Source organism: Pelophylax lessonae, assembly GCF_965119305.1.
Source record: "Pelophylax lessonae genome assembly, chromosome: 3".
In the NCBI taxonomy this organism is placed as follows: Eukaryota; Metazoa; Chordata; class Amphibia; order Anura; family Ranidae; genus Pelophylax; species Pelophylax lessonae.
In genome coordinates this window covers 441,047,361-441,074,468 of record NC_138770.1, presented here as the reverse complement: position 1 = coordinate 441,074,468, position 27,108 = coordinate 441,047,361, and the positions used below count along the sequence as shown (strand labels likewise).

The following is a 27,108-nucleotide window of genomic DNA, read 5'->3' as shown; positions in this document are numbered from 1 at the left end:
TTTTTTTTCTTTATTTTCACCTGGTGATCCTGTCAATAATGCACTTCCTGTCCTAGGGTGACAACACTCACTGTACTATATCAATGGAGAAGCAATGTTGTCATCTGAGGATTAAGCAGGTTATAGATGATGCGATTTTCTTTCTGTTGCAGGAATAAAAATCACTTGATTCTCCCATCAACACTGACTGCAGAACTATTGTGTTCTGCTGGCGGGGGGGGAGCCATCCCTGACAGGAGAACACAGTGATTATTGCTAGTGGCTATAGCCACTAGCAATAATCGCATGCTAAAAATCCAACATTCTGGTTGTACCCAAGTCGATCAACGGATCAACTTGGGTACAATCAGCCTGCCCATAGATGGATTGGATCTCGAGCGGTCCCTGCTGAACCAGCTGAGATTCGATCCATCTATACCTATGGCCGGCTTTACAATAACTTCCCCCTTTCCTCTCCTTTATAACATAGAGGGAGGAATTTTGAAGTTCTCAGAGAAAGTTGGGAACAATGCTACATGATAAGAGTAGCACAGGCGGAGTGCACAGGAATTATAGCTGATAAAATTTCTGGCAGGATCAACAGTTTTTTTTTTTTTTGCACCTATTGAACAGATATAAAAAAATATATACATACATTTTAGTAAATTGCCTTTTCTTAGGTGTATATGCAAATGTTCTACACAAGTCAGCTCATTTGAGATTTGGCTCATTTGATATTATACCTGCAAACATTTAGCATTTTTGTGGACTATGTTCCATGTTTGATAATTATTCGTTCAGATATCCCTAAGATGACGAATGCGATTGGCATCTATACATGACTTTCAAGTAATCTTCTATTTTCCATTGGCTATGGAAGGCTAAATCTGTTCCAGATCGGGATACTTGCTGCTGAAAAGGAGATATATCAGACTCTTCTGCAGATGAATGGGCAGTTATAAACACATAGATGGAACGAGTCGGCCACAATTAATTAATTATTTAATAATTGTTACATGCAAATATTAAAACGTTGCCTTGTTTCGTTTAGTTGGATATGCAACATGTACTGTATAATGATTATGCTATTGCGGTTATCATATACTACTACTAATCTTATTATACCTTTGAATTTTTTTTTTTTTTCTTGAGATTTAAGATTACATTCCACTTATGTTATTTGTTATTCCCACAGTTATTGTCAGGTTTTTGTTGAACACTTGAGGTGGGGTAGCACATAGCAACCTGCTGAATCTACTAGCTGCACTGTTGCTGGGTCGATTGTCATTTCACATAGGCAGGCTGCAGGCATCCAGTGTGAATGATTATGGAAGTGTCTGCCCCAGATGGCTGCACTGAGTAGGTCAACTGGAAATGTGACTGTAGGAGAGGGGTGATGGGTGGGAGAAGAGATAATGTGTGTGACATTATCAATGCTACCAGGCAAAGGCATCATTAAAAATGCATGTGCTGTCTCCACACTAGTGCAAGGAACTTAGGGTGGATGGACTATAGAGAAAAGGGAATTATTGGTCTCAGAAATTCTCCAACATGTTGGAAAATCTCTGCAATTGATAACAAACATTTAAAATGTTAACAAATGCACATACCTGTATACAGTATTCCCTGGCGTTAACCCACTTCCCTGTTGCATATTCCAATTTAACTGCAGCACTTGCAACTATGGTGCCATGTATGGCAGTACATAGCAGGTTTCGGCTCGAAATTATACGTTTATTCAGATTGCTGTCTAATGTTTGTGGGTAGCTTAGATGGGGTACACACAATAAGAAAATTGGGTGAACCATCGTCCAATTTTCCTCGTTGTTTCACAGCAAATTGAAACCAATGAATGAAAATTTGTACGAAGATTCTTGTACGGCAAAGGCTTTTTTTTGTTGTTGTTTATTGCTTCTAAACATGCGCAGTCTTTCTTTTCTGACTTTTCTGACTTTTCTTGTATGAAAATAGTATGAAACCGGTACACATTAAATGGAAATTGTTTGTTCTGTTCCTTTTGGCAATTTTTAGTCAGAATCGGCTGTAGAAAGTTGTGTACACACTACACGAAAATCGTACGAAAGTTCTATGTGTGTATTAGCCTTTAGGGCTAGCCATAGACAAGCAAAGAGTGTTTAGAAACGTTTGGTTTTAAATAAAATACTTTTCCCAGATAGATCGTAGAGAGATTGTATTTTTTTAAAGTTAAAGCGGAGTTCCACCTAAAACCAAAAAAAAATACATAAAAGTACCCCCGGGACAGTCAGGGCTAGTGCATTCCACAATGGATAGCCTCTGAACTGTCCCGGGTTGCACTTACCTGCAAGAAGAAATACTTACCTTGAAAATGTATTGTCCAGCGCTGACATTTCAGGTGTGGGCAGCTTGAAGCCATCGCGATCCTCTTCTGCGTCCTCTTCCGTCTTCTTCGGTCCCACAATGCACTGCACCGGCCCCACTGCAGCGTCATCCATACACATGCTCAGAAGCTGTTCAGCAAGGTATGACGAAGCCTGCACCGGAAATGACGTCGCGGCCGGTGCAGGCGCATTGATTCCTGGGGGCGATGACATTCAGCTCCCAGGAATCATTGCAAGCCAGGAAGTGACGACGGGCCGTGGCCGCCGAGGGAGGAAGAGGAAGTAAGGTAAGTATACTATCTTCTAAAACAAGGTAAGTAAAAAAAAAAAATTGCGATTATCCATTTATTTTTCAGGTGACCCGGAGCAAGAAGATGGACGGAAGTTCAATTTTAGGGTGGAACTCCACTTTAATGTTCAAAGGGCCTGCCTTTTTTTTTCCCTTTTTTTGTCTGAGGATAGATCTATGTTTTTTTCCAAGTGTGTTTATTACTGTTGTCTGACTCTCTACCTCTGTTGGAAGTCTGTTCTGAGCATCTACAATTTTTTTCTGTAATATGTTCACCTATCCAATTTATTATCTTTAAATGATAATTTGCAATTTCCACGCACATTTCCTCTACCTATAAACATGGTTTAAATCTTGCTGGTACCGTCATATGTGTATTCTTAAAGTCTTTGTAGTAGAGAAGATTGGTCCTATTGGAAGAACATTTTCAAGTCTAGAAGCTTAAAAATCAGAAAATAAATGGAGTTTGATAAAGAAAGAAAAGCCTCACTTGTCTCACCATGTCTAGCTATGCACCAAGAAACTTGCACTTGCCAGAATGGGTCTACTTGGTTGACCTTGTGCCCCCTCGCTGTCTGGGAATCCATTGCTTCCCAACTGTTTGAGTGACACATGCATTGCAGCCCAGCTACCGTGTAAAGAATCAGCTTCTTCTCAGAGCACGTGTGGGGCTTATTTTTGTATTTTTATTACTCAAAAACTCAGCTTCATCTTGGGTTAATATGCCAAAAAATAACTGTGTTGTGTAATTTATTATTATGACAGCTTAAAAATAGTTACCTACTTATAACTGTAGATAAGCAGATACAAACATGTTTTTTTTTTTTTCACGAAGAAATGGAAAAGACCAAATCATATAGCCAGAAGGCACAGTGGAAATTCTACCTAATAAACACTGTATTATTTAGATCTTGTATGCAAAATCAATTAATGTACCATTGTATGTAGATCGAGTTTATGTTGGTGAAATTTTGTCGTCTGTTAATAAATAGGGAGGGGCTCTTACTTTTTTTTCCCTTGAGTCTGAAAGTGAGAATTATGAATTAAAAGTGCATTGTATTTAAACAAGGTTTACTTAGCTCAACTTGCATGACCATTGTGCAACAACTAAAGATTGTCAACAACAGCCAAAAAAGCAAAAGCAATCCAAACAATACCTTTGTGCCCAGGTAAGTGTAGACGTAAACAAACAGAAAAATAATCATCTTTTAACAGCCCCACTGAGCAAAGTGCTTCTCATTGGTTTCGGTGGCAGGGTTTCAGGGAGGTGGGGGCGTTTGAATAACAATAGCTGAAAGCCAATACTGCCCCTTTCAGAGTGCTGAGCCTTGCACTATAGCTTAGGAACTTCAACAGAGAATAGAGCAAACAGGCAGATCTGGGAATGGTAGGGAGGTGGGGAAAGAGGAAGAGAAATGACAATCTTCTACAAGACAGAAAAAGAAGTCTTCAGTGAAGATGCAATGAGGCAGAAAGTCTGAAGTGAGCTAGTACATGGGTCACATCTTCACATCCAGGCATCTTCTCCCCGCATCTGCTCTTTTGGCTCGGAGATTAAACTATGGAAGAGGGATTTCAGGGTCAAGGCTTAGCAGGAATCTTTATACTGTAGTGTTATAACAGAAGCAAGAAGTTGCCAGGAAGGATCATCAGAAGACGCTTGTGGACACCAGACCTTGGCAAACCTGCATGTTTTCTATGGCCTTCTAACTTGGAAACTAACTCATTGGAAATGGTGGTGTTTATCAATACGAAGCTGAAATCTCTCATTAGCCTCTTCAAGAAGAAGAGTAAGTAGCTATACAAATGCAGCATACTCTTTATTTTTTAAGTGGTGAAATTGCCTAGCATGCTAGAGCGTAATACTATTAGTATACTTTGTGTTGAATTACTGCTTGGCAATGCAGATCTGCAGGAGTCGCTGTCATGTGTTTGCGTACAAGCACTCCTCCACCTTGCGCTTTCTTGGCATGCAGTCTTTTTCCCAGGATGCACAAGCCTTTGTTAAACTCTTTGAGCTAACATTCTGTTGTTTCAACTTACAATGTTATGGCTATTCTTTTGAAATCTGGAGAGTTCCTAAGAAAAAAAAAACCTTTTCTGGCTTTCATAGTTCTTTGTGTTTGCGGTTGCAGACATTTTTTATGTGTTGTTAGGATAAGCATTGCTATATTTGTAGAATAGAACAATTCCTTTTATACCAAGCTTCTAGATGAACAGAGTTTTGACAGTTACCCTGGTAAATATCAAGGTCAATGTTTTGTACTATTGTTTATTCTGTATAGAATATTGTAGACCTTTACTGAATTCAATGTAAAGTATTGAGTAGTGGTTTAAAACATTGTTAATAGAGGTTGCCTTTTTCTTCCTCAGTGTCTATGTCGGAATTGTGTAGTTTCTGCAGTGCAGATAACTAATAGCTGTAATTAATTTGCAGGCTTTCCCCCGATCCTCTCAACATGCCTAGGAAAAGCTTTGTTGAATTAGGATTTGTACTGCAGCTTACACCAGCTCTGTTTTGAGAGCTAGCCTAAGCACAAGTTATTGAACAATAGAGTGGGAGCAGCATGCTATTGAAAGCTTTACAGAAAACGGACCATACACTTGCTAGGAGACTTGTCATTCGTATCATTGATGTAACATTAATTGGCCTAAAAATGACTAAATTACAATAACTAGCAATATTTTTAAGAGATTGTTTTTCCTTATTGTATAATTTAGTATTGCTTTTAGCAATAGAAATCACAAAATGTAATGGTAAAGGTTGCCATAGTGATGTGCATGGCGTTTCTGCGATTTAAGCACTTTAACCTTTGGATTCAAAGGGTAAGAGCCACCCTGACGAGAGCGTCTAGAGTACTGGCTTCATTGTGTCAACACTGACATATCTCTTCAACCTTGCTTATGCTTACAGAGGCTCTGGAGGTACTCATTGTGGTTCTGGTTAGTAGCACATGATATATTACCTTAGTAGTAGCTATACATGAAGATATAGCTGTGTCTCTGGAATGATCCCTTTACATGTTCAGGCTACAAAACATAGGGGTGTATTTTCATTTTCTGTCCAACATTCCACCTATAATGGACAAAAAATATTCATCCCCTTGGATTTACTCCATGAGGTTTAATATGTGGCCAGCCATGAAGGGCACATATTGATAGCGAATACAATTTTCCAATTTTTTTTTTTCAGCTTCCATACTATGGGTTGACCAATACTGCCTAGCAACATACAATACTAGGGTTGCTCTACTTGTCTGCAAAATCTAGAAATTACATCTACATGTTATCTCTGCATAACCCACTGGTGGACCTAAGGAATCCATTGCCCAGGTTGGATTTTTACCACCATCATTATTTCTCTTTCAGGAAGGGGTCAGCACTACGAATGTACACACCTTTGACCATTAAAGTGCTTGAGTTTGTTCAATGGATTCTTCTTTATAAAAAACATTTGTTTTGCAGTTAATCTTTCCTACCACTGTCACTTAACTATGGGTCTCTTGGGCAAAAGGAATAATAAACATGAATAAAAGAAGTAGTGAATGTCCAGAGGCTCTTTAGCCCTCCTGTGGTTTTAGTAGTCTGAGGTTTGTCCATGCTGATCCCTCTGTTGTTGTTGGCTAATTGATAATTTGCTTCTGTATCCTAATGATTAACCTTTATCTCTTTTAATGATAAACAATTAAAGCTTCTTCTCTTTGAACTTACTTTTGTATCCATTTTACAACCAGCTTAACCATTATGGAGTTGCAAAACTTTTCAGCTATGTCGTAAAATATGGAGGAGCTTGTAACAAGCACAATGCAAATCCTTTGTTGGGCGCAGGTCTCCTTATGAACAAACTCATTTGTTCACTGATACGGCTTTTATTATTTTCCAGCTGGTTTAATTCAGTCCAATGCTGCTGTCCATTACGTAATGCAATATGATAACCTCTATCTTTGTATCCATATGGCTACATGTTAGCACGTATTGCCACTTGCTGTCTGCACCTGACACGTGTCCCTGGGGATGGTGGGGCTCCATTTCTTGCTGTGTATATCCATGGCAGCAGATTTCAGGCATGGCTTGTGAAAAGGATATTAGTGTTGTTACCTAGGCACCAGAGGAGGTGACAATTTTATAAGCAAATGAAACTGGCCTTCCTTGAGTATGATGCTTTGTTCCTCATTTCATATCAGTTGTCTTATTGGAGAGAATGTTGTAGCAGATGGTATTGTTGGTCTTGAGAAATAATTTGGTATGATCACTTTACGGAGCTGTCTCAGGAACATGTTAAGCCTTCAGTACATGACAGCTCAGTTTAAAATCTATCTTTGTTCTCTGTAGTATATTAGCATAATGTGCTTGCTACTTTGTTGGCAAGGAAACTGCACATACTTCATTTTATACCAGAACAGTGCTCTAGAAAGCTAAAGTTCTATTGACAATGCACTATGTACTAAATGAAGTTAAAACAAAGTTGTTTTTGTGACCGAGGATTGGTTATAGAAATGGAGGCAATGGATGCTGGCCCACTTCCATCCCTTAATCCTTCTAATCTTGGTTTTAGTGTGTAATTGCATTAATTATCTAGTTTCTTCACAGTTAACCAGTTCATCAGCTTTTAGGATACCTTTATTTGGCAAATTTAATAGGACAAAGGTTAATGTGCATGGGGGGATTTGTAATTCTACTATCGAATCCTAGTACTAAAGTAACAACTGTGACTATTTAAAATGTATGTAAGGGTCAAATTTTTTTTTACGTTTTTGACAGTGTAGGCAAGAGTTAAAACCGCTGCCCTTTTTTTTTATTCGCTGTCTATATACACTTGGGGAAATTTCCCTTCCCAGAAATTCAGCAGAAAGCAAAGCCAGCCATAGATGGCTGGAATCTTGGCCGGTTCAGCAGGGCCAGCCGACATTCAAGCCATGTATGGACAGGCAAATTGTACCCTAGTCGATCCATCAATCCCCGCCCCCCGACCGGGAGAACGCAATAACTCCGCAGGTGTTTCCCCCTGTGGTTGCAAGAAGAAAATCATATCCTAAGTGGACAGCTTTAAGCCCTGTACACACGGGCCAAATATCGGGCGGCAAAAGAAACCGCCCGACATTTGGCCTGTGTGTGCTGCAGCCAGTCTGACAGAAGCTGACCGCTCACTGGCCTCTGTTGAAGAGGCATGACTGAAAAAGGTCTGCAGGCTGGCTCCCGGTCAGCGCTGTCAGCCAATGGCTGCAGGCGCTGACCAGAGTGTTCTGACGAGGGGACCGCACCCCCTGTCAGAACACAATAGAAAAGCAGGGGAAATTCCTGTACTAACATCGGATTGTTAGTGCAGTAGCTCCGACCTGAGCTGTCAGCTTTTTTTCATTCAGCCCACTGGGTTGAAAGAAAAAAAACTAGCAGTGTGTACTAGGCTTAAGTGTAGATCTCCCAAAGTGAGGGCAACTTCCCTCTTCGGCAGGCCATACACAGTGCAAATTTCTTTCCTGCAACCACGGGTTGCAGGAAAGAAATTTGCACGGCTCCCCTATTAACACAGACAGTGCTGACAGGAGAATTTCTCCTGTCGAGCAATTTTCTGCACCTAGTGGGGCGGGAGGGGGAATCCGTCCTCGCCGGGAGAAGACAGTGATTATCGCTAGTGGCTATAGTAGCCGCTAGCGATAATCGTAAGAGAATCCAGCAGGCTGGTTGTACCCCAGTTGATCGATTGATCAACATTCAACCGGCCCATTCACAGCTTGGATCTCGGCCAGTTCCTGCTGAATATATGGCCAGCCTTCGACAGTTGTTCCCATTGGAGATTTCTCCTTTTTCCCCCTCCTTGTTTTGAAGAAAATTCTACAGTTTTGAATTCCCCCTTTCTTTCTAGAGAACAATAGTCACCCGTTCAAAAAGAGTAGTAAAAATCCTCAGTTGGGACACAGAGAGAAAAAAAAACCATAAAGGGGGTCTAAACCTTCATCACGATACTGAAATTATTTTAAAAAAACTGGTTTTACCTAGAGATACACTTTATTAAGACAAAGTGCTCAGAGGATTAACCCATAGCATCCAATGAGAATTACGCTTTTACTCAGCAGGTTCCAGAAAAATTAAATCTGATTGCTAAGGACTACTGCACATCCATAAAAAAATTTCTGAAAATGTTGTTACCTGTAAGCTGTTATTTAGTGGTCCAATGTCAATGGAAACATTTTAGTATATATTTTATGTTGTTTTGTGTTTTTCATTTCACTAATATAATGAAATGATAACCTTGAAGCAATGAGCAGAAATGCTTACCTGGGCCATTCGTTTTAAAATTACCCATATGCCAAAGGCCAAATCTTTGCCACAGCTCAGTGGACAGTTGTGCCATCTGCTTAAAGGAAATAGTACCAGATGTTTGTTATTTATAAGTTTAATAAAGCAGAATGCTGACTAGGGAGATGAAAATGAAAAATCATCTTTAGGCATCCTAAAGTTAAAGCACTAAACAAAAAAGACTCCTAGACTCTATATGTACACAATATCTGATTATTATTTTGGCATGTAAACTTCCCATAAATTGTACTATTTCACCTTGCTCCATGGATGGATATGATGCTTAAATGAGGATTAAGCCATTCAGTGGTACATCTAAAAATTGGAAAAGTTTCTGTAGAACTTGGCCAATCCTTTCCCCCTACTTGAAGGTGCTCACCTTGGCCAATCCTTCCCCTGTACTTGAAGGTGCTCACCTTGGCCAATCCTTCCCCAGTACTTGAAGGTGCTCACCTTGGCCAATCCTTCCCCTGTACTTGAAGGTGCTCACCTTGGCCAATCCTTCCCCTTTACTTGAAGGTGCTCACCTTGGCCAATCCTTCCCTCGTACTTGAAGGTGCTCACCTTGGCCAATCCTTCCCCTGTACTTGAAGGTGCTCCCCTTGGCCAATCCTTCCTCTGTACTTGAAGGTGCTCACCTTGGCCAATCCTTCCCTCGTACTTGAAGGTGCTCACCTTGGCCAATCCTTCCCCTGTACTTGAAGGTGCTCACCTTGGCCAATCTTTCCCTCGTACTTGAAGGTGCTCACCTTGGCCAATCCTTCCCCTGTACTTGAAGGTGCTCACCTTGGCCAATCTTCCCCTCGTACTTGAAGGTGCTCACCTTGGCCAATCCTTCCCCTGTACTTGAAGGTGCTCACCTTGGCCAAACCTTACCCCGTACTTGAAGGTGCTCACTGCTCAAGCTCTGCTTCAGCCCATTAGATAAATCTATCCTTCTCAGGGAGATGTCTGCCAGTCCTTATCACTTATTATACTTATTTATATGATAAATAAATATTATAATTTATTATATAGTCAAAGTATTCTACTTTGTTAAAGTGTTTATCGGATTTGAACAATAACTAATAAGAGCATTCTTTTCATCTTTGCAGCTGTTTCCAATTTAGATGAAGAAAATAAGTGGACAGTACACTATACGGCAGCTTGGCACCAACAAGAAAATGTCTTCCTTCCCTCATCCAGACCACCATGTGTAGAGGATTTGCACAAGCAAGCCAAAGTGAACCTGAAAACTGTGCTGCGAGGTAAGTAGTAACCAATCAACTGTGGCTTATCAGGGTCTCATTCCAAAATGTGAGCAGAATTCTGTATGACAGGACATTCTGTTTTTCTTACATGTAACCGTAGACTATCTTGTTTCCTTATAGTTTTTCAAGTATCATTTGGACCCACTGAATATCTTTACTGTGGGAAAGCTGGGTGAATCTTTCACTTACTAGTAAAGATAGTAATATATGACACCTGTGGATAGAATACTATAGCACATTACATTTCTCACCTGGGACAATGGATTCTTGAAAAGCTTTGCAGGCATAATGAAACAGATATTGTGTTTACAAACTATTGCACGCTTTGCATAATATCACATTTACCAAAATTATGAAGTTATGCTTTAAAATTGGGTTAGTCGTTGAATACCAGGAAACCGATAACTGCTGACCAGATAATATTTTGTAAATGTTAATGTTAGAAATTAGGACACCTTTCAAAAGATTTTCTTTTTTATGACTTATCATTTGAGACCACTGTAGAATGCACTGTTTGCAGCTCTAGGTTTAGGTTAAAGCCCAATTAATCAAGGTAATTAATTTAAAGAAAGATACATGTATAGCTGTCACTGATTATACTGAATATCTAACTACTGTGTAGGTTTATATGTCTTGTCTCAGCACTGTGGATTCTAATCCTTCTTAAGAGCTTATGCTGTCTTATTACTAATCTCACATTGCATTGGTGGGCTGGAAGGTAACAGGGCGTTCTTTGTGAGGTGGAGGGGTCAGTTGGGTTTGCACAGATGCCCTCTGGTTTTCCCACATGTTTAAAATCTGTCGAAATGGAAACGTGCTGCTTTGGAAAATCCAGTCTGATCCATCAAATGTGTCCACGTTATCACATATAGTCAGCTTACCTGTAGCAGACATTTGTCTGTAATGCATGACTGGGTATGACTGGGTGAACTGCTGTGACCAATGTTGGATTGTAATGTATTAGGGTGTTTGCTATGAGATTGAGGGGTCACAGTCAGGTTTGCACAGAAGAGATTTGTCTTCCCACTTGTTTTAAATCTGTCATCATGAAATTGTATTGATTGGGAAAATCCTGTCTGATCTATGAAATATGCCCATATGGTTATACTGTATAGGGCAGCCTTTCTCAACCTTTTTTAACACAGAGGAACTCTTGAAATAAATTTCCGGTCTCTGGAACCCCTGCTAAAAATTAAAAATCTACAATTCATGACACATTAGTGTGATAGTCCGTGGGAAGAATGCTCCTTACTCTTGTCATCATTGGGAAGAATTACCCCCTTACAGATAGTTAAAAGGAACATTGGTGTCATTGGAAACTTATCGGAGAGGTAGAAATTGCCCATTGCTCAAGGAACCCCTAACAACCTCAGGAGGAACCCTGGTTGAGAAACCCTGGTATAGGGTATTTGTCTATAAAGTGAATGTACTGCTGTGACCAAATAGATTTTACACCTATCCAACATGTGATAATATTATATTTGCAAATAGTATAGAGGTAGCTTTGCTTTTTTTTTTTTTACCATATTATATTACTTTTTAAAATAAACATGCCACAAGCTTGGGAAACTTAAGTTTAGGATGTGATTAAAAATACATGGTCGCAGGTTATCTAAGAGAAAACCATGTCCAGTTGATCAAAAGATCTGGTGATATATTCAGCTGTGTAAATTTTGATTAATCCAGTACAGCCTTTTTCAACCAGGGTGCCCAGGCACCCTGGTGTGCCTTATGGTTCCTTCAGGAGTGCCTTGGCAAAAGACCTAAAAATTGCCCAAAAATTGTATATGAGCCAGCGTGTTAGCCTTTTAGTTACACTAAGTCACAGATTTGCAACATCAGTTGGTAAGGAGGATGTCAGTCGTCTGCATAGCATCCTTGTTTGACCCTCCCCTGCCCCTCTCCATCAGCGTTGGCATCATATTAGCTGAGTGATGAAGAAAGATTGAGGGAGAACAGAAACATTGGAATACTAAAAAGTGAAAAGCAAAAATATTGCGCTAACCATAAAAAAGCTGCTACACCAAACAACTGACAAGAAAATTGTGAATAACAAAATGAGGAAAAAAGTGCAGCGCTAATAAATACTAGCAATACAAACGTGTATATATATAAACCAAGAAAGGTCAATACAAATAAATTGCAAACTAAATAAAAGTGAACATAAATTCAACAGTCCCATATGTGAAGTGAAAAAAACAGTCCACAACGGTGATAATTGAAGTGCCCACTGGATCCCAACACCAACAAGATATAGAGATATAATGTGCTCACCAGAACGATAGGACTCAAAATGCTAGGGATGCACCGAAATGAAAATTCTGGGCCGAAACCGAAAATGCAGGATGCCCTTGGCCGAAAACCGAAACCGAAAATGACTTTTTCCCCAAATTTTTTTTTTAAAATAGGTAGAAGAGGGGCATACACCAAAAACAGGCAGCGACGTACACCTGTCGCTGCCACCCTGTCACAGTATATGTACTGTGATGGGTTGGCAAGAGGTTAATTTAATTACCAATGGTATTTGTATTATGCAGCATGAGGGGGTTAATGTATTGCCACTGCTGGTCACTGATGAATTAGTGACCGACCAGTGGCAGTTAATTAACCCCTTTGTGCTGCATTAGTGCAACCAGTATCAGTGTTAATTAACACTGGTTGCACTGATACTGGTTGCACTAATGCTGCACAAAGGGGTTAAATAACTGCAACTGGTCGGTCACTAATGCATCAGTGACCAGCAGTGACAATACATTAACCCCTCATGCTGCATAATACAAATACCATTGGCAAGCTGCCTCAGCTCTCCCCCATCCCCCCCACTGCCTCAGCGTCCCCCTCGGCAGTACACCCTCCCCCCCTCTGGCTCAGCGTCCCTCCCCATCCCAACGATCCAATCTCCTACTCACTCTGCTGAGTGCTCCTCCGGTGTACTTCATTCAAAAGTCCCGCCTCTGGCCGGCGGCCCACCTCCCAGTGATGTCACTACTACTACGATCTGTGTATGAATGAAGTGACACACCGGCCGGGAGGGCGGGCGAGCGGCCGCTAATAGATATAACTATGTGATCCTTCACTTCCCTGTCAGCGGTACTGTGTGAATGAACTGACACCGGGCGGGGGGGCGGGGGGAGCGGCCGCTAATAACTATAACTATGTGATGTATAGTATATATCAATATCTAATGTTGAATGTCCTACTTGGACTTGTGGATGTTGCTGCATTATGTAAAACTATTAGAAAAGCTTTTACATTTTAGAATGGGGTGCCTCTAGACTGTCCAAAATTTTTAAAGGGTGCCTCAAGATTGTTCAAAGTTTTTAAAGGGTGCCTTGACTGAAAAAAGGTTGAAAAACACTGATCTAGAAGACATTAGGCTTCTTCTCATCCCTCCCACTACCTGATCATCACTATTGGTCAGTTATGCTGCTCAATAATAAAGGGCTGATATGGAGACACAATGGGGTTGATTTATAAAACTAGAGAGTGCAAAATCTGGTGCAGTTGTGCATGGTAGCCAACCAGCTTCTAACTTCAGCTTGTTCAATTTAGCTTTGACAACAAAAAAAAAACTTGGAAGTTGATTGGTGTCTATGCAGAGTTGCACCAGATTTTGCACTCTCCAGTTTTAGTAAATCAACTCCAGTGGCTGGGATAAAAATTGCAAGCATTACTTGTACAAAAAAAACCTAATTGCATTTAATGTAATTTCCCCATATACTCTGATTTGTTGTTTTCTTTATAGAAAACCTCTGTTTATGATTCTTGTTCCTTAGTTTGAATTGCCCAACATTTTGGCTTTGCTTAGTATTCATTTTGAAGGTGGCATTGGAATGAAAAAAGTCGGATCACACAATACTTACTTTTCATGGTGGATGCATCCTTTTGAGCATCAATCCCATTAATCATAGCAACCAGCCCTAAGCTGAACATTGGTCGCATGCTATAAAATCTCCATGACTGATCATTTCATTTTTCTGTTCCCCGTGAGAGAAAAAAATATCTTTTCACTGGGCAGGTGGTGAATATATTGTCAGACAAGATAAAAAAAAAAATTCACAATGGCTTGCATATAAAGATAGGAAGATTGGCAGCATTATGCTGCCATGCACCAGCAGATGCAGAACCTGATCTAATCTGGATCTTATAAGATATGGACACACACACATAAATAAAGTGGCAAGAAAAAGTATGCGAACACCTTGGCATTTACTGGTTTTCTGCAGTAGTTTGCCATGAAATGTGATCTGATCCTTATCTAAGCCACAACAGTAGACAAACACAATGGGGTTGATTTATTAAAGGCAAATATACTGTGCACTGCAAGGGCACTTGCTCCAGAGCTTAGTAAATGAGGTTAAAGCGGAGTTCCACCCTGGATTTTTTTTTTTTTTTTTTTAATACCCCCGGGACAGTCAGGGCTAGTGCATTCCACAATGGCTAGCCTCTGATCTGTCCCGGGTTGCACTTACCTGCAAGACGAAATACTTACCTTGCAAACGTCTTGTCCAGCGCTGCCATCTCAGATGTGGGCAGCTTGAAGCCAGCGCGTCCTCTTCGGCGTCTTCTTCCGCCTTCTGTGGTCCCACGATGCTCTGCGCCGGCCCCGACGTCACTTCCGGGTCGCGCGCGTCACCCCTCCACAGCTTCTGGGCATGCCCAGAAGCTGTTTAGAAGGGGATGACGTGCGCGACCCGGAACTGACGTCGGGGCCGGTGCAGGCGCAATGATTCCTGGGAGCTATGACGTCCAGCTCCCAGGAATCATTGCAGAGCCAGGAAGTGACGACGGGCCGCGGCCGAGGAAGGAGGAAGAAGGAAGTAAGGTAAGTGTATTTTCTTCGCTACGAGGTAAGTAAAAAAAAAAAAAATATGCGATTATCCATTTCTTTTTCAGGTGACCCGGAGCGAGAAGATGGAGGTAAGTATAAAAATAGGGTGGAACTCCACTTTAAGCTTCTTTTTTGCAAAGAATACTCAATTCCATGCAAGGGGGAAAAAAAAAACAAAAAAAACAGCATTTTTGCTTGCTCATACTTGAAAATATCAGCAGAGCTTCTCCTCATTTCATAGCTTCCCCGCAGATCTAGAGCAACTACACATGCAATGTACAGTATATTTGCCTGTAGTAAATCAACCTCAATGTGCTTAAGCTGATAATTTACAAATAATTCTAGTTTCTCATGTGTTTATTGAACACACCCATTAAACACTCACAATGCTGGAGGAAAAAGTAAATGAATCCATAGACTAATTACTTCAACACAAGCTAAATGGAGTCTGCAGTTTGCACACATGGAGTCTAAATAATGAACTGAGTTTGGAAGTGTGTTTTAGAGCTAGTTTCATTAATAAATACATTCAAGCATTTTAGGATTGATGTTTATTGAAAGCATCAGCTGATGTAAACCATGACTCACAAAAAGGAGCTCTCTGAAGACATATGATCAAGACTAGAGAGATCTGCATCAGCCTGGATAGGGATACAAAGCCTTTAGTTGTTACTCGTGGGTTCTTTACCTCATTGAGGATTCTGCATTATGCCTTGGGAGTCATCTTGGCTGGGTGCCCAGGAGGAGTAGCCACAGTACTAAACTGTCTCCATTTATAGACAATTTGACTGTTGACCGATGGATGCCTAAATATGTTCAGATTGCTTTGTATCCCTTTCCAGCCTTATGCAGATCCATCTAGTCTTCATCATATGTCTACAGAGAGCAGCTGATGCTTCTTATGAACAGCAATCTTAAAATGTTCGAATGTCTTTTATCAAAACCACACCTCCAAACTAACTTCATTATTTGGACTCCAGGTGTGCAAATTACCAATTACAATAACTTTCATTTAATTAATTAGTCTTTGGGTTCACTTATGCCTCGTTTCCACTGAGCGGAACAGTTCGGGTCGGTACAGTTTGGAAGGCTTAGAATGGTCCGGTCTATTCAGGTGAGCGTTTCCACTGCAAGTCAGGCCACTAGGGACCACGCGGGGTTTACACTAAATGTGGTGTTTGTTTTGCTCTTTCATTTGACGTGAGCATTGAAGTTTTCCTGTCCGCCAATCAGTGGAATCTATCGTGTGACGCCAGTAGCTCCGCCCTAACCGTACCGTATCATTTCCTATGGCCCTACATCTGAAGCAGGACCAGGAATGGTGCGGTTTGGTTCGGTTGTATGGGCCACTTTCATAATGGAAACACTCAAATTAGCATACCGTACCAAACCGACCCGAACCGATCCGCTCAGTGGAAACGAGGCATTACTTCACATTTTAAATATTGGCTGTTAAATATCTTGTACATTCATTTGTAAGCCTAACAATACTGTGGCTGGTGCCACAAACAGTTATGCAGCATACTGTATAAACAAGATTGGCAGAATTTAGATTGTACTTGTCCTGGATTTAGTCTTGTTCTTGGAAAACTCAAACTTTAGTGACTTTTCAAAAAAGCTGTGTTGTTCAGCAGACTGCAACAGTGACAGGAAATGACCATTGATTATGGCTGGCAACCTCTGGTAATTCTCCTGTAACAATATCTGAAAACTACCTGTCATTTTGCTTTATGCTGGTTATAAACAGAGCCAAAGCACACAAAGAGGAGTTCATAGAAAGACATTGTGCTCTGGGTTCATCAATCAACTCTTGTTTTGTTACGCACATGTTTTTTTTTTCTTAGTTAAAGGAAAGGATAGAGTTTGCAGATCTCCTCTGCAGAAGGATGGCCATGAAAGGGTAGATTATGAATATTTTATTATATGACTTGCCCCAGACTGCCCTCTGTTAAGTCATGTGTCAATAAAGTCATTCTGCTGATTAATGTATGCATCTTTCTATCACCAGTTCTCATTTGGCACACCCAGTTATTCAGACATATAAATCTATGTGGACAAAAAAGCATTTAGTTTACATATAATAGACCAGGAAAAAATACTTAATCAAGGCCTCCTCAACCAATAAAAAAATACACAGACTCTAGACACTGTGGGGTTGTTTTACTAAAACTGGAGAGTAAAAAATCTGGGGCAGTTCTGCATAGAAACCAATCAGCTTCCAGTTTTTTTTTTGTCAAAGCCTAATTGAACAAGCTAAAGTTAAGCTAGTTTTTTATTTCAACCTCCCGGGTTGAAAAAAACAAACAAAAAACTGACAGCTCAGGTCAGAGCCGCTGTACTAAAAATCCGATGTTAGTACAGTGATCTCCCCTGCTGTACTATTGTGTTCTGCCAGGGGGACGCCCCTGGCAGAACACTCCGGTCAGCACTTTCAGCCATTGGGAGCCGATCGGCAGACCTTTTTTGGGCATGCCCCTTCTGCAGATGCCGGCCTGTCTCCAGTACACGTCCGAATGTCAGCCGGTTTCTGTTGAACTGGCCAATGCCACCTGACATTTGGCCCATGTGTACTAGGCTTTAGAGTCCGATTGGGCACAGCTGCACCAGATTTTGTACTCTCCAGTTTTAGTAAATCAACCCCTGTGTGATATTAAAGCTAAACTCTAGGCAGATAAAGCGAAAGACACAAAGCTATGCAAGTACCTGAATGTGACCTGGTATCAGTCTTTTGCAGTACTTGTACAGCAGGGCTGGAGTTTGAGAGAAAGAAGCAGTACAAGAAGCCATGCTGATAGGAAGAGAAATCAGAAGGACAGAGTTAATTAATGAGCTACTTCTTTTTTCAGTGTCTAAAAAAACAGGCTGGGTTGGGTTCATGGAAGCCTGGGCAAAAACAGGCTGGGTTGGGTTCATGTAAGCCTGGGCTCAGAGGAAGTGGGTTAAATGATGCTGGTTATCAGTCAGTGGGCAGCTAATGGCAAAAAAAATTACTGCAGGAGAAACCTCTGTACTCAATCTGCGTATTGCAGAAAAGGCTAGTTTTGATATGTTCTTGTTTGATAGGCAATTATTTTTATCTTATTTTTGTCTAAAGTTCTGCTAGACTAAAATGGGAGAAGATGTTAGCGATAACATGATTATTATAAATCTCTATAAAAGCCCTTCTCCCCCCAGAATTACAGAATTAACAAATTATCATCAGGAGTTGAAAAGAAGCAAACCCGCAGCTTCTTCATTTTACCAGAACAATGGTAATTGTTCTGGTAAAATGTAGATTTTCCACATGCTTATAGATTAAAATGAAACCCCATAAAATAACTGAAAGTTTGTCCAATATGATTAACTCAAGGTAATTTTTTCATTGGGCGAAATCAAGGTAAACATACTCAAAGAAGCCACCAGGTGCACAATTTGCCCTTTAATTGTTGCCCACTACTAAAGTATTTAAAACTTTCCCTAAATGGATGAAGACTTCCACCGATAATATGGAGGCCAGAAGCTGAGGGATAGAATTACTAAACTCTTGGCGTTTACAGGTGCAAACATGAAAGCAGGCTCATCTTATTCTCCTGTCATGTGAAAACGATTCCTTGTTTTTACAATAACATAAAATGTCAGCTTGTCTTTGAACTGTCTTTATGTTAGGAGTTTGTGCTTTCCCAGAAAGGGACAATATATTCACCTCATGCGGCCTTTGTCATTTGTATGTAGGCATGGAATTTGTGTGCGTGGGAATGACTGCCTCATGCCACAAAGCATGAGCTAATGAGTTATTGTAAAAGGTTTTATTGCTTTATATACCCCTAAAGAAATCCACCACACCTGCCCAGACATGCTATCCACCTCCCAATTGCCTCATTCTCTGGCTTCAGGCCTCTGTAATGTGGTCCTGGCTGTTTGGAGTATAGTTTATAAACTGACCAATGATGGAATGTCCATCATTTTTTTAAAAAAATTGTATTTATTCATTTTTTAATAACAGTGCAAAATATGAAATGTCTATCATAGTTCCCTATATCCCAAGTAACATATACAGTGCCAATGCAGTCTTAGGCCGGCCATACACGGGTCGAATCTCTTCCGATTCATCAGGAACCAGCCGAGATTCGAGCCGTTAATAGGCAGGCTGAATGTACCAATTTGATAGATAAATCAGTCAATTATTGGGTACAACCAGCCTGCTGGATTCTCACTGTCTTCTCCCTACCACCCCCCCCCCCCGCCGGGAGCAAACAATTGTTCGGGAGGAGGGATTGCCCATTCAGCACTGTCTGTGTTGATGGGGGAATCATGCAAATTTCTTTCCTGCAACCATGGGCAGGAAATTTTGCACTGTGTATGGCCTGCCTAAGAGGGAAGTTGCCCTCACTTTGGGAGATCTACTCTTAAGCTTAGTACACATACTGCTAGTTTTTATTTTGTTCAACCCAGAGCGAGCCAATGTCTCGGCTCAAAATCCTATTCATTTCAATGACCCCTGTTCACATATGAGCGTTTTGCCGCCTGAAGCAAAACGCCTGAAGCTCAAAAAAGAACATGAGCTTCTTTTTGGCAGATGACAAGCATTTTTGTTGGATGTCAATGCCTGCCTCCTAACACCTGCAAAAACACATGAAAGAAGCCCAAAAATCACCTGAAACAATACGCTCAGGTGTTAATGGAGCCTAAAGCAAAGCTGACACCAGAGAAACATGTAGGCTGCCACACCTCTCCTTACATATTTGCTGGTCTCCTGGCTTCAGTAGTTTGACCTGGAACATGTATACAGAAAATGCTTTCTGACTTTCCTGAACTGCTGACTTGTTCTTAGTTAGTCCCCCATAATGTATGGTTTGTAACGCGTTTCGTCATCAAAGGACTTCAACGGAGAGCCCTCTGTTGAAGTCCTTTGATGACGAAACTCGTTAGACGTGAGCATGCGGTCACCCCGGCAACCCAAGCGTCTGACGTCACACCCGGAACTCCGCTGACTGGTACCAAGCCGCGGGGATGTACGAGGGACGTAAGCAATGTCTGATTACACAGCCGTAAGGGTGCTGTAATTTTAAGCAATGCCTGTATTTGATGCAAGTAATGTGAGTGCAATGTATATGGAGTGGGGTTTGGTGTAATAAATTTGTTTGTACGATTTACACTATGAGTCCCCACCTTTTTGATTGCATGATACTTCTATGGTTGGGAGATATCGGGAGAGTCAGTGGTATTTGTGGCAAGGGGTCCATGCCCTAGTACGGGTGCTGCTGATAAAGGGGTCGGTTCCTGGGAGACACGCCAGCACATAAACCTATGAGCCCCATGAAGGCACAGTGTATATTTCCTTTGGGTACGTGAGTACTACCTAGGGGGACCACAGAGATGCGGTGAAGGTGCACTTTTTTTTAATATTGAGCACGGAGGACTTATTCACCTATACTGTCTACAGACTGCAATATCACTAACTTTGAAGATCTCCTGTTTATTCAATTATTTACTGGGACTTAAGAGACTAAGTCTTTAGCGCTGCTAGTGTAAATTTGTTTTTTCAGGGGACTCCCCGTTTTTGAACATTTACACAACTTTTATTTGATCTATATGCCATTAATAGCAGCTGCTTTATTTATATGAATTTTATTCTATTTGTTGTGTTATTTTAACATTGTATATCCATAGCGCTGAGTGAGTGAGGTATAGAAGTTTATTAGCTATTCTTACTCTTTCCATAATATACAACACTGAGTGCACCTGGAGCCAACTAAAGCAAGGTTTTGTAAAAGCATGGCTTTGTAGTACAACAATACAGCTAACCAGTGATGTTGGATCTATTTATTTCTCCCATTGAGTAATAGGAAATATTTGTTCCCTGCAAATATCAACTCAGACTTGCAAGTTGATAGGTACCACCGTTGTAACGCAAGCTGAAGGTGCCTCCACCCACCATCTCCGCTCAGATCACTGTGATTACTTACAGAAGAGGGGCTTTTTTTTAAGGCTGGGTGGTCTCTGGTCTCATGTTTCTGTGCATGTTCCCGATGACAACCTAAGCAGAGTAAGAGGTGAGGTCATTCACAGTGATCTTGTCACCAAAGTACAAGGGGTCTCCTCTGTGTTGTAGAGTTATAGTGCAGGACTTGACTGGTGCCTACCGGTTGATGTTCTTCCTTGCAATGGCATCACATTGGTGGGGCAAGGTACACTATGGCCCTCCTGGATATATCCTCATTCTTTCACAAGTGGGCAAATGGGGCCACTGTAACAGCTAATTAATGCATGCATAGGCTGTAAGGGGTAAAAGATTGATGGTTTCAGCTTGCAGAAGATACACATGGAGCAAGTAAAACCTAACTGATTAAAACCAATATTTGTTTGGCATTCAGTGATAAAAAATTACCAAAACCGATATGCTCACAACACAAGACACAAAAATCAATAGAGCCATGGAATTTTTCTTTTTTAGATTCATCATTGTTCTCTTATGTGGATGCACATTTAGGCCAGCATCTATGAGGATCACAATCGGGTTGATTTACTAGAACTGGAAAGTGCAAAATCTGGTGCAGCTTTGCATAGAAACCAATCAGCTTCCATTTTTTTTTTTTTTTTTTTCGAAGCCTAATTGAACAAGCTAAAGTTAGAAGCTGATTACCTACCATGCACAGCTGCACCAGATTTTGCACTCTCCAGTTTTATTTAATCAACCCCTATATGTACAGCATGTGCCCAAAAAAAAAAACAACAAAGCCCACCACATAATATTTCACCTATTAACCGCTTGCCGACCGCCGCAAGTACATATACTGCGGCGGTCAGCCCCGGCCAGGCAAAGTGACGTACCTGTACGTCACTAGTCTGTGAGCCAATAGGGGGCGAGCGTGGCCGCCGGAGGCGCACTCCCGCCCCCACTCGTTCACGGACACCTCCGTGCGAGTGACCGGCGGACCCGATGTCCGACGGTCACTCGCGATCGTCCACTGTGAAGGGAGAAAGGCAGGCGGCTAATATAAACAAAGCCGCCTGTCATTCTTCCCTGTGTAACAGCAGAGATCTAACGGTCCTGCTATGTAGGACCGTAGATCTCTGCTGTTACATGTAAAGCCACATCCCTGCACAGTTAGAAACACGCCCCTAGGGACACACTTAACCCCTCCTTCTCCAATAAAGTTAAACCCTTCCCTGCCAGTGTCATTTTTACAGTAACAGTGCATATGTATAGCACTGATTACTGTAGTAATGTCACTGGTACCCCCAAAAGTGTCAAAAATGTCAGGGTCCGATCTGTCCGCAACAATCCCGCAAAAAAAAAAAATCGCAGATAGCCGCCATTACTCGTTAAAAAAAAAAAAACGACAAAGATCTTTCCCTTAGTTAGTAAACGCAATAACTTTTGCGCAAACCAATCAAAATACGCTTATTGTGATTTTTTTTCAAACATATGTAGCAGAGAACAAATTGGCCAAAAATGTTAAAATGTTAAAAAATTTAGATTTTTACATTTTTTTGGGGGAATTTCATATAAAAAAAATGTGAAAAATATTGTTATTTTTGCAAAATTGTCGCTCTTTTTTTGTTTATAGCGCATGATCAAAAAAAATCACACAGGTGATCAAATACCACCAAAAGAAAGCTCTGTTTGTGGGGAAAAAAAGGACTTCAAATTAGTTTAGGTACAGCGTCGCACGACCGCGCAATTGTCCGTTAAAGTCACGCAGTGCCGAATCGCAAAATAGGGCCTGGTCAGGAAGCGGGTAAAATCTTCCGGAGCTTAAGTGGTTAATGGCATCATTTAGGTTGTTTGTAAGTACACGGTCAATTGATGGAGACCAACCAACACATCATGCATACTACTCCAGATGCCCCTGTTCCCTCAAGCTCAAACTGAAAAGTCTGTTCTTTCAAATAACTTCTGGATTGCTGTGTAATCTGCTGAGTCAGATCTGTAGAGCAACATCTGCAATGCAAATCTGTGTAACACCCAGGAAGACGGAAATCTTTGCATGAGGGATATGCATTTGCAAATGCGAGATATTTTAATGGTAAACAAGAATCCTAAAGATTTGTATACATAGGAGCTATCACAGTGGCAAACATATTTTAATAAGAATTAATAGGAATGTTTGTTCACGGTGGTTTTTTGTTGAGCAATTTAGAATTTTTCACAGACAAAAAATTTTTGTAAAACACTGACCAATCTCCATTGTGACGAAGGGGGTCAACAATCCTGTAGCACTGGTTTCGGAGTTAATTTCCCTCCAAAAACTTTATCTGCATGGAGTTTGTTTTGAACTGACTGTGTCACCTACCTGCTCGAAAAACATCTTTACTTACAGCACTTGCTGAATTATAAAATAAAAATGATGATCGTATGTCATTGTCAACAGGGAAGATTTTTAATCTTTTATTTTGTATACATTGGGTGTTTATGTCATGCCAGCACAATTATCCCCTCGAGGTGTACTTCCGTAGAGGGCCAGGAATTTATGAAGTATCCACAAGCAATTGTGACATTGTAAACCTTCTTATGACTTAGTCCACCTGCATGCTTTAGAGATCTTAGTACCTACAACTAATAGAAAACAAATTACACTACTTAACCTTTTCCAGGGAGTACATGGCATGGAGGAAGTCTGGATTACAAAGGGCCGGAAACCAAGTGACTAAGCACATAGGATATTATTCAGGCCTAAAAACAAGCATAGTTTGTGAGAAGTGAGCTTACATGAACCCGTATACTTAAATTCAGTATCACTTACTGTGATCTTTATGAATAGGTCAATAGGAAATACAAGTGCTGGATATTTGTACAATGAGCCCATTCATAAAGGGTCCAGTTCAGTTACTTCAGACAGATGTGATGACATAATGATCTGGATTGAATTGAATAAGGGGTTTAGTGTGCTTTTACAGATATATTAAATTTAATTCAGATGCATCTGTAAGACACAGTTCAGGTCAAGCGTCTTCTCTATGGCTTTGATTTACCAACCGTTCACAAATGATTCAGACATAACATCTAGTACATGTTATGGGTTTTGCAAGAAGAATTTCCGGCTTAGGGATGCAAATTTGCTGGACAGTGACAAAAGATGTGTATTATGTCTTATTAAAGATGACAGCTATGAGCTGCATTTAGGATGTACTAAAATACACATTATATTACCAAAAATTTTGGGACATCTGCCTTTACACACACAAACTTTAATGGCATCCCAGTCCTATGCTGGCCATACACTATACCAAAAATCGTTCGAACGAACACTCGGCTGTGAGAGCAAACGATCGTGCCATCATGTAATGACGTTTAAATCATGCAATGGACATAAATGAATCCATTTTTGTTCGTTTTTCACATATGCCTAGTGCAAACAATTTGGATGAGAAACACATTAACCTTTCAATTTATTGTTCCTTCAGCAGAAAATTTCCAAACTTGTCCTTGGTTTTTATACACTGTGGTGCTGGAGGAAGCTTGTGGTTGCAGTAGAGAGTAGAGCTGATGCTTCCTGTATCGCTCCTGTCACCGGCGGAGGTGAGGTACATTTGGTATCACTCCACCTGTGACAGGAGCCGGCGCTATACATGAATCATCAGCTCTGCTTCCTCTAGTGTCGGCTGAGCGGCTCCGTTCTTCTCACACACAGATCCCACAGACAGCTCGCATACAAAGGCCAGTGACAGTCAGTCCTGAAGGACACGGCTGCTGACAGGAACGGCGTTCCTGCTGTGGAAAAAGTACAGGAACGCCGTTCCCATACGTTCCGTCAGGACTCGAGCCCTAGAGTGGAGGAACTTGACTGGCCTGCACAGAGTCCTGACTTCAACTTGATAGAACATCTTTGGGATGAATTACAGCGGAGACTGCAATCCATGCCTTCTTGTCCAACATCAGTGTCTGACCTCACAAATGCACTTCTGGAAGAATGGTCAACCATTCCCATAGACACACTCCTAAATCTTGTGAACAGCCCTCGCAGAAGAGTTGAATCTGTTATAGCTGAAAAGGGTGGGCCAACTCAATATTGAACCCTACGGATTAAGACTGTGATGCCACTAGAGTTCATGTGCGTGTAAAGACAGGCCTCCCAATACTTTTGACAATATAGTGTATATACTGAACAAAACTGTATGTGCTGTAAATTCCTACATTGACCGGAATGTAGAAATATACTTTAAGGACATTCATATCTTACATTATCATCGTAGCAGAATACGTCTTCTGTATAAAAGTGGGATTCACAGAAAAACAGCTTAAAGTGTAACTAAGGGCAAAACTTTTTTTCTTTATAGTTTAGGATAGAGTGGAGGTGAATTAGAACACCTTGTCCCTATTAGGGAGATTCACCCTCTCTATTTTTCCTGTTTATCATTATCATCGAAAGTGAAGGTAACAGAAAATCCCAGATTTTGGGTTGACATCAGAACAGTAATAGAGGGGAAATCTTCCAATGGGGACACTAGTACCGTTGCCCCTGGTGACACCCAGAGATTCCCTCACTTTGGAACTTTGGAGAGATTTTCTCTCACTTCCTGTTTTGGCTATGGAACAGAAAGTGAAGGGAAATCTCCCCTATGTGACACAGATGGAAATATAAAATTGACAGGGGTTACGACCCTCTCTTACTCTATCTAAAATGAAGAGAAAAAGTTTTGCCTTTAGTTACACTTTAATACAAAATTAAAATACATAAATGTATATCGTTTTTTGACTAAAAACCTGCCTAAAAGGTTTTTAGGTCTGTAAGTCCGTTTTCTGATTTACACCCCCACAGACAAGCTGGCAGTTGACATTAATTTTCTGGTTCAACAATTGAGCCTCCTACATCTTCTCTCTGCCTCCAGATTGTTTGGTTGACATGGAATCAATGTCATTGTAACCTATCTCCTAACAGGGAGGTGATACAGGGTGGTAAAACTGCATCATGAAGTAGCAATAATGATCCTGACTGTGTAGTGCAGGGGTGTCAAACTCTATTTTATCATAGGCCGCATCAACAGTATGGTTGCCCTCTTAGGGCTGGTTGTATATAGGGTGTGCTACGTACTGAGTTACATAGTTAGTCAGGTTGAAAAAAGGCACAAGTCCATCTGGTTCAACCAATAAAAAAACAGTAAAGAAAACACAAACTATACAATCCCAGTGTAGGGTTCAGGAGTGTGTCATGTGCAGGGTTTAGGGACACGCTACAGAGTACAGAGGGTAGGGTTTAGGGGCATGCTATGTACAGAGGGTAGGGTTTAGGGACACGCTATTACAGAGGGCAGGGTTTAGGGACACGCTATGTACAGAGGGCAGGGTTTAGGGACACGCTATGTACAGAGGGCAGGGTTTAGGGGCATGCTATGTACAGAGGGTAGGGTTTAGGGACACGCTATGTACAGAGGGCAGGGTTTAGGGACACGCTATGTACAGAGGGCAGGGTTTAGGGGCATGCTATGTACAGAGGGTAGGGTTTAGGGACACCCTATGTACAGAGGCTAGGGTTTAAGGACATGCTATGTACATAGGGCAGGGTTTAGGGACACGCTATGTACAGAGGGCAGGGTTTAGGGACACGCTATGTACAGAGGGCAGGGTTTAGGGGCATGCTATGTACAGAGGGTAGGGTTTAGGGACATGCTATGTACAGAGGGCAGGGTTTAGGGGCACACTATTTACAGAGTGAAGGGTTTAGGGTGCCCTATGCACAGTGTGCAACCCCAAAGTTTCCTTGCATCTCTCTCTCCTACCTGGCCTTGCTATAGTACCTCCCTTTGTATGCAGTTCTGCCTCGCCTTGCAGGGAGATTGTTCTATCTTAGATCGTTGAGATCTGTCCCTGCCCTGAGTATGTGCAGGAATCTGTTTGTTCCAGGAGCCACTGAGTGCAAAGAGGTCTATTGTAAACACAGAAGACTTCTGTGTTTATTAGTGACAGCAGGGAGTGAGAGCCAGAGGTGGCAGAACTCCATTCCACCACGTTCTGGGTGCGAGGGCCACATAAGATGGCCTGTTTGGCTGCATTCGGCCCGTCATGGCCTTGTGTTTGACATATGTGGTGTAGTGAGTTGGACCTATGTAAATTAAAGGATTGGTTGTACAGAATTTCATACTCTGTGGCAGGTAAACCATAAACAAATATGTATCTCAACA

At 41.2% G+C, this 27,108-nt stretch overlaps 1 protein-coding gene across 6 annotated transcripts in view; it reads left to right on the top strand.

Moving 5' to 3' along the window:
* The window catches only part of NHSL1 (NHS like 1), a 331,325-nt gene that overhangs the window by 268,465 nt on the left and 35,752 nt on the right, over nt 1-27,108 (top strand). For 5 of the 6 annotated variants that reach the window (XM_082249099.1, XM_082249097.1, XM_082249098.1 and 2 more), the window contains exon 2: nt 10,020-10,172. In XM_082249099.1, the coding sequence (XP_082105225.1) occupies nt 10,020-10,172 (153 nt within the window). Of the gene's footprint in view, nt 1-4,002; nt 4,419-10,019; nt 10,173-27,108 lie in introns of those variants that run through there. The other variant, XM_082249101.1, reaches the window with a different exon arrangement.